The 17,281-nt window shown below is 41.4% G+C and overlaps 1 protein-coding gene across 4 annotated transcripts in view; it reads left to right on the top strand.

Moving 5' to 3' along the window:
• The window catches only part of utrn (utrophin), a gene marked incomplete at its 3' end in the record, with an annotated part of 191,344 nt that extends 180,681 nt beyond the window's left edge, over positions 1-10,663 (top strand). For all 4 annotated transcript variants that reach the window (XM_080490632.1, XM_080490631.1, XM_080490633.1 and 1 more), the window contains 6 exons: positions 773-934; positions 1,935-2,163; positions 5,359-5,434; positions 5,675-5,758; positions 7,458-7,483; positions 9,350-10,663. In XM_080490632.1, the coding sequence (XP_080346758.1) occupies positions 773-934; positions 1,935-2,163; positions 5,359-5,434; positions 5,675-5,758; positions 7,458-7,483; positions 9,350-9,358 (586 nt within the window). The remainder of the gene's footprint in view (positions 1-772; positions 935-1,934; positions 2,164-5,358; positions 5,435-5,674; positions 5,759-7,457; positions 7,484-9,349) is intronic.
• Positions 10,664-17,281: the final 6,618 nt, after the last annotated feature.

Below are 17,281 nucleotides of genomic sequence, written 5' to 3'. Positions count from 1 at the left end.
CGAGCCAGAGTAGAATATTGTGTGTACAGTATTTATCACAGAAGTGACCATATTCTTTGCGCATTCTTTTCTCATTATCAAGGTAGAGCTTATTTTGTAATGTCTCTTAGAAACATATTGTTTGGCTCCTTTTCCCAGGGAAAACACCTCATGCATGCATTGTTGTTAGAACTGTGCTTGAACATTAGTACTGTAGATAAAAACAGACCCAAATCACACTGTTTTGAAAACACACCAAAGAAGCCTAGTAAGTCATATTTAGTGGGGGTTTTATGTAAAATGGACAGTGATACTCATCCTAAAGGGGAACTAAAGCTCATTTAGAAGTTTATAATGTACATTTGCCATGTAATGTATGAATATATAACAACAACTTGGGCTTAGTTGTAAGTAATTTATACATTTATTTTATAAAAGGTTTAAATGATCATTTAAATGATATACTGAAATCTGCCTGATCTGAAATTAAATGAAAGTATTGCACCCTGGTCAATTGTTTAGTTTGCCTGCTGCCCTGAAAACGGAAAACCATCGGTGTCGTTCTCTGCACTGCATGCTTTGGTACTTTCCCGGGATCTACTCCAAGTTATTTCTCCTGATTTGTTTGCGCCATGACTCTTCTAAGTGACAGCACATTTTTCCAGTTATACACTGTACACATGGTGAATTAAGTCGGGCCTGTCTCGCAGAACAGACGGTGGATTGAACCGACGAGCCGAGACAAGATGTCGGCGCTTCACACTCATCACGCAACTTGTGCTCTTTCCTGCAGGGATGATGAGCACGCTCTCATCATTCAGTACTGCCAGACGCTGGGAGGGGAGGGCTCCCCGTGCAGCCAGCCCCAGAGCCCGGCTCAGATCCTGCAGGCGGTGGAGAGGGAGGAGAGAGGCGAGCTGGAGCGGATCATCGCTCGGCTTGAGGAGGAGCAGAGGTAAGACGTTAGAGCTGGAGAATACTAGTGGTCTCATGATCTGATTATGATGGATAAATCATTAAGTACAGAATTTCTAAAAAAGAGTTTGATAGAAAAAAGAAAAAAAAAAAGTTTTTCGTCCAATGCATTTAAATTAGGCACATGCATTTATTCATTCGATGTCATCTGAGTGAATGTGCTCATTGCCTCACTCAAGTGCAAAATATAGTATACACACACACACACACACATACACACACTTCCCGTACCTTCAGTGTGGCTCACTCGCCAAGTCCTTCCCCAGTTTGATTTGTAAATGGAGATGGCTTTGAGACCGAGAGTGACTGCACAATCTATTGTGGTGGAGATGCCTATGCACCGCCAGAGGCTCGACTGGAGTGATTTAGCACTGATTACACACGCAGACGGGCACTCTGAGAGAGCCAGGGAGCAAGGAGGAGGAGAGCGAAGGAGAGCTTTATTGTCGGGTTCATAAATGCCATCTTAAGTAAAGCATTGCAGCTTATGGTTCTGCAATGGGAGAGAGGAGGCAGGGAGGGAATGAGGTGGGAGATTTGGCAGGGGGGGTCTTTTATGTTTGTGTACCCACTTCAAATAGGATTTCACTGAGAATGCTGAAAGCAAAGGTAAACATGAGGGTGGTATTTTTGTGTGGCACCCCGCTGTGGGGGTTCATAGAGGCTTTAACAGCTTTTTGATAGTCTTTCAGGGAAAGCACTAACAGTATCATATTTAGAATCATTAAGCATAGAAAATGCTACACAGGAAGAAAGAGATAATCCCTCATATGATGCTTTGATGATGGTATAAGCAGCTGTCAGCTGTCTCCCAGGTGTTCAGCAGGGTTATAATTTGGCTAGAATATAACTCCCGTGATTTCCCTTCACATCAAACCATCCATTTACTCCGGCATGTTCAGAAGCATTTGAATTTGTTGTTTCCTCTTTAATTCATTCTACTTTCTTTTTTTTTTTTATTCCCAACCGTTTCTTCGTAGGACCCTTCAGAAGGAATATGAGCAGCTGAAGGAGCAGCGAGGGGCTTCTCCTGCAGGCCACTGGGAGTTGGAGGGCCTCTCTGCCCACCCTGATGAGGCTGATCTTCTGGCCGAAGCCAAGCTGCTGAGGCAACACAAAGGACGGCTGGAGGCGCGCATGCACATCCTGGAGGAACACAACAAGCAGCTGGAGTCTCAGCTTCATCGCCTCCGACAGCTCCTGCACCAGGTGACACAACGCTGGTTTGTCGTGAGAATCCACAGGTTACAGCCGAGAACTCACACTGACAGATAGACGTACTTTTACAAAAGGAGCCGTCCCTCTGAGACAAAAAGCTGATTTATTCCGTCCTGACAACAAATACATGGTTTAAAAAGAGATTCAAAATGCAGCAGTGGAGAAGCTATTTCCAGCAAAGTAATGGCTGCAGGTCCGATGCTTTGCACACACATAACATCGGGCAAGTTGTTTTATGTATTTATAATGTGAAATATGTTGAAATCTAAAGTACCACAGGGTTCCCTGGGTTTCCTAATGTTGTTAACATCATTTCCATAAATGATTTGCTTTTATAATACACACAGTCTTGATAATTACAGCCTATTGAAACTCATCTGTAACACACAGTAGTTTCCACTGAGTTTCTACCTAAACCTTTGTTGGTGTTCAAAAATGAATTAGTTGATACAGCTCTTCCAGAGGAATTATGATTCCCCTCATCATGGAGTCTCCTCTGAGCATATCGCACACACAGCTGTGATTTAAAGTTTGTTTGCTCCATAAGTTGTCTTTCCTTTCAGTTCATTAGGTTTGTTGCTGTGGAGCAGCAGGGCAGTAATCACAGTTCACAGACTCACTCACACACACCAGCTGGCAGACTCATAAAATACAAAAAGCAAAAAAAAAAAAAAAACCTACTCATTTAAACACCGAAACAAAATGCATCCAATAAAGTAACAGGATTCTTTCAAACTTATTCCCACACAAAAATTAAGAACAAAAATTGTGATTTCAATGATAAACCCTTCATTTCGACATGTCTGTGTATCTGTGATAACCTCTTCAACATTTAGTCTTAGATTGCTGTGCTTGTGAATGATAAACTCCCAGATTACATCTGAATCACATCATTATCATTCAATCCGGCATCCATCTCCGGTCCCGTCGTCAATAACTTCCAGATTTGTTTATGTCCGACCTAATTGCTCATTGAGTTGGGATACTTTCTGCCAATTGAGAAATGCACAACACTCAAGTCAAACAAGCAGCAATCCTGAGGAATCAGGCTGAGCAAACACACGCTGACGCTGTGACGCTGGAATTATGGTTGTAACTCACATCAGATCGGTAGCAGCCAACTTGACTCAGCAACTAATTGTTGAAAATCAGCATTGTGACTGAAGAAGCATTGTGTGTTCACCACATTGAGAATTTCTTCTGTTTTGGACTGCAGATGTATAGTTATTGACCCACAATTTTTTAATATATATAATAAGGCACCATAAACCCACCTGCAATATATCAAAGATAACATTGATGTGATATTTTTTTGCCTTATCTTTAGCTTTTTCAGCTGATCCATGTTTTATATTCATTTCTGTAGTTTATGAGAGTTACAGTTTAACAAGCTACAACAATTGTTGAGAGAAGCATGCACAAAGTACTGCATCAATCCCTCCGACTTAAAGTTGCAGGGCTCTTGATCCAGTTGCAGCTGATTCAAGCTGGAGTTACCCTTTGACCTTAATTGCATGTTTTTGGACTCTGGGAGTATATCAGAGTACCCAGAGAAAAAGAGATTGTGTATTACTGTTCACTCAAACACTCATTCTGGGTTTATGCAGTAAAAATGTGATTTATTGCATGGTGCTCTGTTGCAGTGCAAACAATGATGTTTTACATTCCTGTGTGGCTGCCACGTTTTCCGTCGGAGGATTTGATGAAAAATTGATGTCGGTCCAAATTCTGACAAAGAAATGTAAACATAATACAGCACATGCACGTTGTCCGCCCATGCAGAGACTTTACCACTCTTAAATAAGATCTTCTTTCGTCTTGACATTCAAGTCGTGGATTCCCTGCTGATATGTCAACATATCTTGAGGTCAGCTGGAGCATTACTGCCAAGCTGCAGAATAATAAAGCCTGCCAGCTTGACGGCGAGCATCAAACTCACACTTCCTGAAGCCTGACCAAAGCCCCGACCTTAGCTATTCTGAGACACGCCTCCAGACACTGGTTGTGCTCTGGAGACGTTTCCAACATGTTAGCCTTTACTAGTGCCAGGGGCACCTGGAGATGAAGGGAGAGGAGATGAAGAGGGTTTGCGGAGAGGGAAGCATTGATTTAGTCTCTTGCAGCTGTAAAGCTGAAGGAAATGTGAACTCCTGCCGTGAATGTCACTGGGCATCATGTATTTGCTTCTGTGCATCAGATAAATGGCCTGTTTGCTCAGAGTTTACTTCCCAGAGCCGTAACTTGAATGTGGAATACTTTTTTCAGTATAAAATGAAGTCCATATGAGCATATGTCCTGTGGTGGCCATGCGACGGGTCCAGAGTGTACGCTTCTGAGATCCGCTCCAGCAACCCTCAACTGTGAGTCGAGTGAAGCAGTATAGAAGATTAATGAAGGAACGGTCAAGTCAGCCCTGTACTCCAGTGTTGACATCAAGGCACAGCTGCTTTCTACAGAGCAGGAACATTTCCCTGCAGAAATCTTTGTTCCTACAAGCACTTTATGTTCCCTAAACACAGTGAAGGGGGCAGCTTGAATGAACACTCACTCTTTACCGTCTGGTGCTTCAGCGTCCACGGATTTTCAAATGAATGATCTATATATCAGAGTATAAAGCAAAAGTGTAAAAATGAGATATCGCCGTTCATTTTGATATATATATATATATATATATTTATATGCACAAAGAAAGCTAACAAAATAAATCAGTGTTTTTGGTTTGACAAGGCAGTGGGACACATAAGAAACACGATATATTTGCAGCAGTGGAAATTGAAGACAAATATTCACATTCTTGCAAACACGCACATACTCTGTATTGTTTTGTATTATGTCTCAATAATAATAGTATTGTAACTAATGTTATAACTTAAATTCATTCTTTCATTCATTTTAGCAGTGCAGGGTTTTTCTCTGAAACTATGCAAAATGTCCTTTATGGTCTTTGAGCGTGATTCACACTGTGACGTACCAAACAGCCATTTGACGGATGGTTTTATTCACATGTCATCGGACTCTTTGTGCTGCTCTCTGTTATTCCTTTGTTGCCGGCTGATGCTGTAACGCACAGCTAATTGTCAAGTTGTCAAGCGATGGCAAATGGAATAATTGTGTTAGAATGACTGAGTTTTATTGTTGTTGTTGTTTTAAAATACATATTTCCATCTCTCTGTGTCTCTCTACCAGCCGGACGTGGACGCCAGGGTAAATGGAGTGTCCTCTCCCACTGTGCAAGATCGAGGAACTCTTAATGAAAATTTAGGTGAGACGCTTGATGGTTATTGTCTTCAGACATAAACACTCAGTCTATCATTGGTATCAGGTATATGGCCTGTCCTTGAATCGCCAGTTAAGCTCCCTTCGATGCGTTGAAAAGCAGAAACTGAAAGTTTGCTGACAACACAGAAAAGCATCCGGAAACTTGTGTACATTGGAGGCAAATCAAAGTGTGTCTGTGTGTAACTGAAAATAAACCTTTCTGTGTGTGTGTTTGTTTGTTCAGATGAGCTGCTGGACTCCCACAACAGCAGCTCTGACCTGGCAGACGTAATGGAGCAGATTAACAACTCCTTCCCTGCATGTGGTCGTAAGTTTCTAAATCTTCCCGTCTCCTCTCTCCCACCGTGTTGTCCCAGCCTCCGACGGCAGATTTGTCTTTAGGCACAAAGTCGCACGGCGGCAGTAAATCTGTTTGTTCAGCCTCACGTGTGGCAGGCTGTGTTAGTAAATAGGGTAGGAGTTTGCATTTTGTCCATTGGTAAATACTATTTGTTTATATTTCAAATGCTCTGCTCCAGATTGCTGTGTCTTACTATGACAATAAAGCCTCTTTAATCTTTCAATACTTGGCCCACACAGATTACAGATGGTGGAAAACCAACATTATTCTCATCCACCAACTCTATGAAATACTACTTGACTCCTTTAAAATGGCTTGTTCAAACATAGCATTTGTTTGGGAAAAAACACTCCCAGTTGAAATGCTTGAGTAAAAGAAAACTTTGGCATGTTTCATTGGAACATGACTCGTGTGATTAATGGCTTTTTAAAGTAGCTCCAGAATAAATGACTGCAGTAATTAATGAATGGCCTCTGCAATTCAGCTGAAAAATTACTTTGAGCTTCAGCCTTTCCCACTTTTATCTCAGTGTTTCCATGCAGACCTCAAACAATGCGAAAGTCGAATTGTTCAAAAAAAAAAAAAATAAAGTGTAAATGTGTAACCCCTAAACCTTCAGCGGTATAACACGAAAACCTTCGGTGTGTTTCAGATCATTCAGAAGAATCTTGTCTCACTTAAAAGAACGCACAATTGTTTAAAAAGCATAAATCAATATCGGAAAAATGAGCAGAAGATTGAGGCAGGGGAAAAACGGTGGAGCTTCTCTCTTAAAGTCGTCATAATCTAATCTCATCAACCCCCCTCTTTTATAGATATTTTATATTAGGTAATATATTTTACATGGGAGTATAATCACAAAGATTAGTGGTGTTTGGGTTGGTTTTTTGTGTCTTTATTTCTTGTTTTTAACTTGTTTAACTTTCACATATGTCTCCCATTGAGCCTACTTTATGTATGTAATAGTGTAAAAAAAGGTTTCTGAGTACAATGTTAAGATATAATGAACTCTTTTTCACAAAACCCAATATAAACAACTTGATATTTCTTTTGGTAAGTATCAGTATTCTGTCCAGATTTCATGTTACTTCCTTGGCTTCCTGGTATCTGCAGCCTCACTGTACACGTTTTCACCAACTCACCCTCATGGTGTTGTGTTCTTCTCTATAATTTATATATTACACACAGCCCAGTTTCGGAGCATGTTTGACACCGCTGGTCTTGATTAAGAAAAGGCGTTTCTGCCTTTACAACAGTGTGGTGCTCACTAGGGTGCCGTTTGCAACTTCCAGACAGAATAAAGCTTTAGATGATCCTAATAAGTGAATCTGAAGCTGTTTTGGCCGCCGGGGATTTTAATCAAAAAGAAATAAAAACCATTAAACGTTTGAATATCGAAGAAGAGCGCACTGACTTCAAATTGCATTCATTCTTTGCAGAGTTGAATCTCCTATGAGGGCTTTAGTTAAAAATCCATTCTTATCTGGCAGCATTATTAGACTTTGGTTACTGCGTAGCTCCAAGGCAGCGCGGAGCCGAGTGTGTGCATGGATACGTGGGAGGGACCCAGGGGCTGATAATTTAGTGAAGACTTATCAAAACAGAGATGAACTGAGGAGTTCAAGTGTTAAACTACAAATCTCTCTCTTTGCTTTGCCTCCCACAGCCTCGAGCCTCTCTCCAAGACCCCAGGTAAGACATGGATTTTTCACACTTTCCCATGCAAAGTAATATCAGTGATTGTGGAGGACTAGAAGCCTGTGTTTCCCCCTCACTCAGTCACTGTCTTGCTGCGTGGAGGTAGGTCTGCACTCACGTCATTGGTGAAGGTGAAAGGAGTTAGAACAGAGCACACATTTTCGAGGTAATTACAGCTGCCGGTGCAGAAGTAGTCCTTTCCATGCAGCCTTCACCTGCCTCGGTCCCTTGCATTCGGTGGCCTGCGAGAAAGAGGTGGCTAATGGATCTCTGGGGAGTGCCATTAGCGGCTCCTCACATTCTGCCGGTCTGGGGCCAAGGTGCATTTTGGGACGGAGGTCTTGTGAAAGCTGTTGCCACTGACCTCCTCCTGCTGTAATTATTTACACCGCTCCGGTGCCCCTCTGCCTCATTTCTCCTTCCTCTGTGTCTTTTTAAGCTGCTCAGCTTGTCCCTCTGCACACAAGTAACACACAGGCCGACTAAACCGCCTATTTACTTTGAATTCATTTGTCGGGGACACATTTCCACTCCGCTCGAGGCTGACATTCTTACTTTAACTCATCATTTTGAGCAATTCCCACCTGTAAATTTAATTTTGGGTCGGATCAAGCTGCTTGTGACTCTGGGATTCTCCTGACACACGGTTTGTATTCAGTCCTCACGGCCATCCACGGCACTCCCCTGTTCTTTTATTTATATTTATCGGACTCATCTGCTTTGGAAATCCATCTTGTGTGTTTCAGTTTTAGTCCACGCATCACAGATTGGACACTAAACATATTGATTGTCTGAAGGGACCGTCACTGTGCCTCGCCTCATCCACCGTCATGTAAACAAGAAAAAAGAAAATGGCCCGCTGGCGAAAACATGACGAGATAATCGACTAACTGATTTCCACGTAGCCACGTCTGTTGTTGATGATGCGTTGTTTACCACCCCTGTTTTCAAGAGCGCCGACCTTCTTCACAATCACTTAATCTCATCCGATTCCCGTCCTGCGTCAGAGTTACACAACAGCACATCAACTAACAATCAGATGGAATATTTTTCATTTCCCAAACGTCCTTTCGCTCCCTGCTTTGTTTTTATTGTCCTTGGCGAACGGCGCACTGCCCACTTTCTTTCACACAAAAGCATGGGTGAATGGGCCTGAGTGCGTAATTCGTCTTCTGAGAGGACAGACATGTTTTGTAAGAATCCTCCTTGAAACGTCGACACCAAACTCCTATTTTTTATTTTTTTTTCCTGCTTCCCCCTGCGATGCTAATGGACTATAACAGGCTAGAGGGACCAGAGTCCATTTAGCAGCGTTCAAACTCGTGACGCTTCCCGCACAGTGAAGACTTGATGAGCAGACATGCACTTAGACTAACAGAGAAACAGCTTTCATCAAACGCTCGTCATCTCAGACCTGCACGATATTCCACTGAGTCCTTTTACATGCAGACGAAAATCTGATCACTGTACAAAGGTGTTTGCGTTATTGAATTATTCAAGTGGCCATTGAACCCGCTACCATATGTTTAATTCCAAATGCTTCAGTGCTACGCACACGTCGATCCATTTGTGTGATTTATTTAGAAGAAATAGTCACAAGATGAGTGAAGGACAAAGGTCAACAAATACCCACTTCTGGAGTGAGAAAGAAACCAACTTTCATGTCGAATTAAATGAAAACCCTCAACAAAGCTAAGACTGCAGACAACCAGTAACGTGTTTTTTTTATTTTTTTTGGATCATCTCGTTTCTGAACTGTTGACTTATCCGATTTGATTGTTACAATCATGTGACGGCTCCCGGTTATCACACACATTGTTATGCTCGCTGTTGATCCAACATTTCCGTGTCTCTCCGCAGGTGATGTGAGGACCGTTTCCAGAGGTGGAGGGTGTGTGTTTGTCTGACCGTTTCCCGAGCAAACAACAACCACCACCACCCCCGGCCCCAGATCCCAAAGACGCACAGGAGCAGACAACTTAACTACTTTTACCACCTTGTCTTGTACTATGCAAACTGTACATTTTATAAACTGTAGATTGTATCTGATTGAACATTTGTCGGTGATTTATTTAGATACGGAGATGAGTATATGGACACGGGGCTTTGTATAGTGAAATGTGCTTCTTCTTCCTTTCAGAGGGTGGTTTGGTATTTGTGTTTTGTTTTGAGATTCGGCCTTCACCGGGATTCGAACTGTTACATTTGTGTCATTCCACTGCTTTGTACCAACCAGCCCCTAGTTGCTCTAATTTGCCACAGACTTAACCGGGGCGCAGTAACAACATTCAATGGATGAGGGGATTTTTACGAGGGGGAGAAATGTGACCCGTCTGTTCTGTTCCCATCTCTTATCTCGTAGCATGCTTGATGTCAAGTTCCCCTTTAAAGCGTCGACATGCCGGCAGAGTTTGTCTCAACCGCGATTTGTTAATGTAAACTTTACCCCTTCTGTGCCTATACAGTTTGTCATTCCACACGTGGAAGACAGAGTGGAGAGATGATGAATTACAGCCGGATTGTGTATAAAGAGAAATTTTGGAAAATATAGATTTAAAGTTGTCCTGAAGTTTGGTTCGTAAGAAACCTGCCGTCATCGTGTAGATTAGCTTTTTTTTTTTTTTTAAAGAGTTATATGTTGAGAAATCAGAGGAAAGCCATGATTGCCTTGCTACCTCAGACTCATAGACACAGTTTTTTGTTTTTGCGGTTGTTTGAAACAACAGGAGCAACCCGGTTAAGCATCCTAAGCTTTCGCTCACTGTATTGGTGTGTACACTGCAATCGAGGAGTTACCAAGTAAAAAAGAAAAACTAGACGTTACTGTTACTGTATCACAATGGGTCTGTGGCCTGCTGAAGCTCGCCTCCCGCTCTGATGAGTGTCACTTGTTGGTTCCACTGGCCTTCTAGCACTGGTCCCTCACTGCGTCGTGTCGTCGTGCTATATGCTATCCTGTAAAACTTGTGAGACTGAACAACACTACTATAACCCTCTCCGGCTGTAGACTCATGACCATGAAGACGCTGGTGATGATTTTTAATGATTACAATCATGATGAACCGTACCATAGCAGAACTGTGTCGTCCCTCCTGAGGTATGTAAAATAGATTGACCACACTACATGTACTATGGCTACGTTGTTTTATTCTAAATAAACATTTTTATAACAAGTACACACCCCCACTCCGCTGTCAGTGTTTCCGCTGTGCTCCGTGGTCGTTAGAAAAGCAACAGTTGATTGATACAGTAAACATTCAAAAGTACAGACATTAATCATTGATTTCATTAACGTGCGTCAGGAATTCATCACGTTGCTTCTGCTGCTGCACCTGCTTTGAGGAATAGAAACCTCATTACTGCTCAGTCCTCAGCTGTCATCCTGCCAGGATCATTACTGTTTATCAAAGGAATTGATCGCACCGTGAGAAGTTGGACCATTATTACAGGTTTCGCAAGCCAGCATGCTGAGCGGGAGCCGAGGACTCCAAATGAAGGAATGATGAAAGTCAATTAGCTTCTTAACCTTTCACTTGAGACGCAGGTTTTTCATTCCGAGCAACAATGCAATCAGTATTTCAGCTTTCTTTAAGAGTGGCATGAACGGATCACTTACAAAGATAATGCAGCTGTCCAATTTTTAAAAATTTCGTTTACATTCAGGAAAGTGGAAACCGTTTTCTGATATATTGGTGGAAGTAACAAATTCAAAAGGTGTAAAAATGATAATCTCACATTAGCCATGTAACCAAGAAATGGCACCAATACAAACCCAAAGGATTGGGAAGGAGCGCAAATTATTCATTTCAAACTTTTCCTTAAATATGTGATTTTGAGAGGACGGGGAGAACATGAAAGCTTTACTCAGAAAATGAAATGATTTTCACAAGATCAAATATCAACACATGACTGACTTTAATGTGTGAAACTGGCTGTTTTTAACTGCCTGCTCCATTTAAATGTTTGAAATCTGCAGCTTTTTCATCGACTCAATCAACCTTGTTTATTCCCTATTCTTTCCTCATCACCGATTGTCCACAATACATTTGTATTGTACTATATAAAGAGATGTAATCCCTCTAACCAAGATGACAGGATTCGAGGTGAACTGACCATAATTCCAAATGTTGCTGTTTATTTCAAATCGGCAGTATCAGATTGATTGTTTTTACTATTGTCTTGTAAAAACAGTGATAGAAATAGTCAATGTTTGGATGCATTTGCAGTTTAACCCTTTGTTTCCCATTATATTTGATCATCCATGGCCTAATAAATCCATAACACTCTTTATTAATGCAACAGTAGCCAAATGGTGGTGCACCCTAATTGGATCTGGGGCGACTGTACATATTCTGGCTCTGTACGGACATTGTGTGCACATCCTCTGGACTCCCCGAGGTGTTTTAATTAGTCCACCACTTCTGTTTCTGTAACACGCTGCAAGAATCTGCTCATAAGAGGAAAGGACGTTTGTAAGTAACAAAGTACCGTACACTAGAGAGAAGGGGTACTTATCCACAACTGTGTCCGGTCTTAAAGAGATTATTGTTATTAATTTTGATGTGATAATATTTCTGTCGAGGTGGATTTGGTTTAATTACTTCAACAATCTAATGAGCTCATGTGCAACTTAGTTAAAAAAAAAAAAAGATTGAATGAGTTAATAGAAATCCTGATTAAGTACTTTAACTGTGCATTAAACTGTCGAGTCCCACTGAGGAACATTCTTCTTACTGGACCAGATTAGTATTCTGCACTTCAGCAGAAACACAACTCACTAAGCTGATATTTAAATAATTATATGATAACAATGTAATTGATACTTTATAGTTCCCAAAGTTGAGGTCAAAGTTTAGCCCAAAGCTCAGAGGATTTGAGCGTCCAACCAACTATTAAGACCGCATTTAATCAGAATGACTTAGGGCTCATTGCCTGAGCAGCCTCATGTGGCTGCGATGCTGATTACCCACCAGCAAACTTTAAAACACACGAGGAAGGGAAGGACAACTTTAAATGTCGCGTCAGCTTTAAAGGTGCAGAGTAAGACTCGGCTTTCTTGTCACTGGACCTGCCTGACACAATAAAACACAGGTCGTCCAGTCCCGGTGTGTCCAGTGTGACACTTAATAATCAAAACGGAAAAATACATAGAATAATTAAAAGAAAACAATGTATTTTTAGCAACATGTGCTTCACAAAAGTCTTCTCTTTGTTGCTGCTCGAGGTTGCTCTAATTAACCTGTAAAGCCTTAAACAGTTGAGTTTAGACGTTCTCACAATAACTTCAGGCTCTGAGGTGCTGCAAGCAGCCACCTTCTTCTCCCTGCTTCTCCCTACATGTTTCTTTCTCCATAAATTAATGATGTAATGTCCACATATTTAGAGAAATGGTACCAAAACACAAAGTCAATTTAGAAATGTGCTGAAGCAACGTTGAAAATGTGTTATTTAGTTTCAGCTTTTGGTTTTAACACGTTAGTTTGAAGACGAGCTGCGGCTCCTTTGTAAGTATTTCATCAGTATTTATCCATTTAGTACCGAGAGCCCTGTGAAACTCTGTGTAAATACCAAAAGCACTCCACTACCCTAAAGCACAACTGAAGTAATCAGGTTTCTGTTTTTTGTCCTTTGAAGGTTTTGAATGTCAGCATGCCCATATCCACATAAAATTCTTTGATTTCCAAAAGAGGACACTTAAATTGCAGTGGAAGTTTTTTTTTTATATTTAATCTTTAATAATCTTTTTAATATCTTGAAAGTATCCCTCCTCTGTATCAACAGAAACTTCATTCTTAAAACAAACATGTCTGGATAATCACAGCCACACATTCAGATTTTACAAATAACTCAATATGCTTTGACATGCCTAAAATAATGCCTCTTCAAGTACAAAAATAACTTGGAAAATATCTTTTAATCAAAAATAATGACTGGTGTTGTGATTAATCGTCCCTTGAAAACACATTTCAACCAGATTTTCAAATGTTTTTGGAAGCCACACACAGATACAGCTCTTACCAGAGTCTGTAAACGTACGCATGAGAGTTTTTTTCATGTCTGTTTGGAGGATTTTGCTGTATGTTTTAGTCTATTCATTGTTTTGAGGCACTGCGTTTTTAGACCAGATTTTTAAGAATTATTTAATATTGTTTAGCTGTTTTGTATGCAGTGTTTTTATTTCCCAGTGTCCCTGAAAGCAACGCACTTACTGCAATTAACTAATGAGCAACAGGTGTGGCAGGCAAAGAGGTCATAGGAGGACGAGCCACAGGAAACAGAAGACCACCGGGAGACTGAAGCCAGTGGACAATTTTGGACCCTCCATTTCCTCCTGTGTAAATTGATGTTCTTTTTGTGAACTAACATTATATAATTTTAAAGCTCTGCTGCAAACCAAATAATCTTTCAACCGACTTCTTTGCTGCAATAGTGTCTGAAAGTTTTCTATTGTCTGTGTTTTCTGTTGAATTTAGAGTAAAACTCAGTGATGTCTTCTAATCTACAAACTTCAAATACAAGCTTACCGGGAAGGTGTTCAAGGCCAGACCAGCTGAGCGTAACAAAGGTAAATAAAGGAATAAGCCCCACAGTTTCCATGTAATTGGCACAGATGGAAAATGTATTGTCCTCACAAAGAGCATTCCCCAATTAATGTGTTTTATTCATCGGTTTCTGTCGGTATTCAGCACCAGGGATCATTCAGCTCTGTAACCGATTTCGATCCAGCACATCTCACCCCCAAGCCCACAGGTAACTCTGCTCTTATCCTGTAAATTAGAGCCCCTCGCAGGACATCAAACAATATCTAATCTATTTAGTTTCCTTGTACTGCTGTCCCTGAGCCACACTGTGATCTGCCAAGTACGCTTGCTGTGGCTACAATGATACCTCCAGGCTTTGACCGTATGTCTTCAGCTGTTCACCGACCAAACAGCCTGTTGTTGTTTTTTTCCGTTTTTCATTGAAATGCGGGTGCTGACTGAGCCGGGTTCCTTTTTTATTTATTTATTTTTTACCCCCCTTGGTGTGCCCATCTCTCATTCATGCAGCAGCGCTGGCTGGCATGCAAATCCATTCGACAGCTGTCCTCTTTGATCAGGGGCTTGGCAGCCAGCGACGGAGCTGGTGCCGACGGTATGGGTGTCTTGGTGGGTAGCTGCCCCTGGCACAAGGCAAAGACGGGGAACAGATGTTGGATGGGGTTGAGGCGGGACCTGGGAGGAATATCGGATACGAGCTGGGCCCTGGAGAAATGGGAGTCCAGGGAGTGCAAAGCAAACAACCCAAGACGGGCCACACAGCATCCAATCGGGAGAAAATCCAGTGTCCGTTTAGGTTTTTGCTATTATGTCAGCAGTTGAATTCCCTTCAACGCTGACACTGTGGTCCTGGATGTAAATGCCCTGGCTCACACAGACTTGAGTGAAACTTGTCTCCTAATGAACCTCCTCTCTTTAACAGTTCCCTTGCAGTGCTTATCTGCTGAAGTTTATTGTCCTCTGTGCGCCGCCAATCTCCAGAATATGCTGAGTGGATGTTGTGTGTTAGCATTAGCGGCATATTAGCGTCTTCCTTGACAATGAATTTTAAGTGGGAACAGGAATGAACCTACTTTCTAGGCATCATCTAAGGGTTCGCATTATTGAAGGCTGCTGGATTTTTTATCTTTCATATTCAGCAATTTTCCTTGGTGGCCTTTAAGAGAAAGGAAAATGGAAAGCACAACCTTATATATCAAGTATACCTCATGTCACTTTTATATACTTAATTGAGAATGAACTGCAGGTCTGACCTTATGCTGCTCTTCTTTATTAATTATAATGGTTGGATTCCACTTTTAAAATTTTGCCCTTACATTAATTTACACCAATTTTCCGTTTCTTTCAGTCTTCTACTGGATACTAATAACCTGTTTCTTATCATTCACCTGCCTCGGTGACGTTCATATTTCAACAAAGTCATTAAAATCCTCTTTACACTTGCGTGACTTTAATAGATGGATAGATACAGATATTGTGCTCTAACAAGCTTTCCGAGACTATTAAAAGTCCCACGCTTCATCGTAACAGGCTCGTTCATGATGCCCGGTCAAGGCCGAGGACTAATGAAACAAGACAAACTGGAAGTGGTGCGTCTGAAATGGGAGCAGTGGGAGGAGTGTGCAGAATCAGTCAGTGTCTTCCCACTTTTATTACAGCACGGATCATTAGCTGCAGGCAGGCCGTTGACACTCCTGCTTGCAGAGTTTAAGGCTTCACTGTCACCACACGAGTAAGATCCAAACAGAGCACTGGTAAACACAGAACACCAGGCTCTGATAAAATATGACGGACTCTTTCAATTACTTTTAAAGAGCCTTGTAAAAGACACAATACATGCTGGACCTTTGCGAACGAGAAAAAAAAGAATAGTCTCAGAACCCATGTCGATGTTAATGTGTGTATTTGTGTGTGGGGGAGAGAGCGAAACTTATAAAAAATAAATAAATATATATATTCCTTGTGCTTTTTTTTCCCCCTTGACTTTCATAACATCCGTCTGCTGGAGGCAAATCTCATGTTCATCACACCTCCGTGCCTGACAGGATGATTCACCACAACACTTTGCCACAGTCCTGCAGATTGTGATTGAGGAGCAGTCTGAATTATTAAAAGACGGCTCTTGGTCATTGCACTCGCCCGGCAACAACGTCAGCATGTTGATAGAAGCAATATTGAACGTTATAGTACAACTGGGAGAGTTTGAGATGAGGAATTTAGAAGAAACTAGACTGGAGGAGGTCTGGTGAAATTACAAACAGTTTCCGCAGGCACTTTGATCGTTTATCAGTTTTGCACAGAGGTGGTTGTTTGATATGCAGATGGTGATGATCTCATGTTTACATGGGGCTGAAGCTTTGGCACACTTGATGCTCTCATTGATGTTTCGCTCGTTGTCCCGTTCGTAAAATGCCTGGAACAAGAGTGACTAAAACCGCGGCTTTACAGCGTTTCTCGTGTTTGTTAAACAAAATAAGTCTGCCAGCAGCAAATCCAATCATGATTATGCTGTCATGCTGTACAGGAGCACTTACAAGCTCCAAATCGGCCTGAGGATGTGTACATGGAATGACATCTTGTCTGTAATAACTCTCCGTAGTCAGCCCAATATTGTGGCGTTTATTCATGAAGTGACACTTAGTTTAAACACTCTTCAAACAGGAAAGAGGACAAAATTGATAAAAAATGTAGATTACAGGTTAGATTGGGACAATCTGTATTTACCCAGTGTGTTTACAGATTGTTCTGCCAATATTAGTTTTCATTACTGTGATCTGCACTGATCGGGGGCTCTGGAGCTCAGCTGTGAAGCCACTCCAGGTCAAAGACCAGCTGTCATCTTGTCCGAGAGATGCAGCTGTGTGGAGCAGCTGCAGGCCAAAATACAACAATACAAAAAATTGCTTTTCCTCAAATAGACATTTCAATTTCTTACAAATTCAAACAGCAGCAATCAAGTGTACGACAATCAACTGGCTACAAAGGAAGCGACCAAAATATCTGGGAATGTATTCAGATGGAAGGAATAACATATTCACTAAGACTGCAGAAAAAGAAATGATAGAAAGATTGATCCAAGTCATCCAATTACTACTACAATATCCTCATGTGAATATATTCTAATGCACACATACATAACCAATTACCTGCACACGTGTGCACATACATCCAGTCCATCCAAATGAGACATTTTCTTCCTCTGCACCCCCTTTACTTAAGAGACACTATCGTATGCATTCAGAAATGTTAACAC

The sequence above is a fragment of the Lipophrys pholis genome (genome assembly GCF_963383615.2).
Source record: "Lipophrys pholis genome assembly, chromosome: 21".
Taxonomy (NCBI): domain Eukaryota; kingdom Metazoa; phylum Chordata; class Actinopteri; order Blenniiformes; family Blenniidae; genus Lipophrys; species Lipophrys pholis.
The sequence above is the reverse complement of the archived record's forward strand: the minus strand, read 5'-3'. Positions and strand labels throughout refer to the sequence as shown.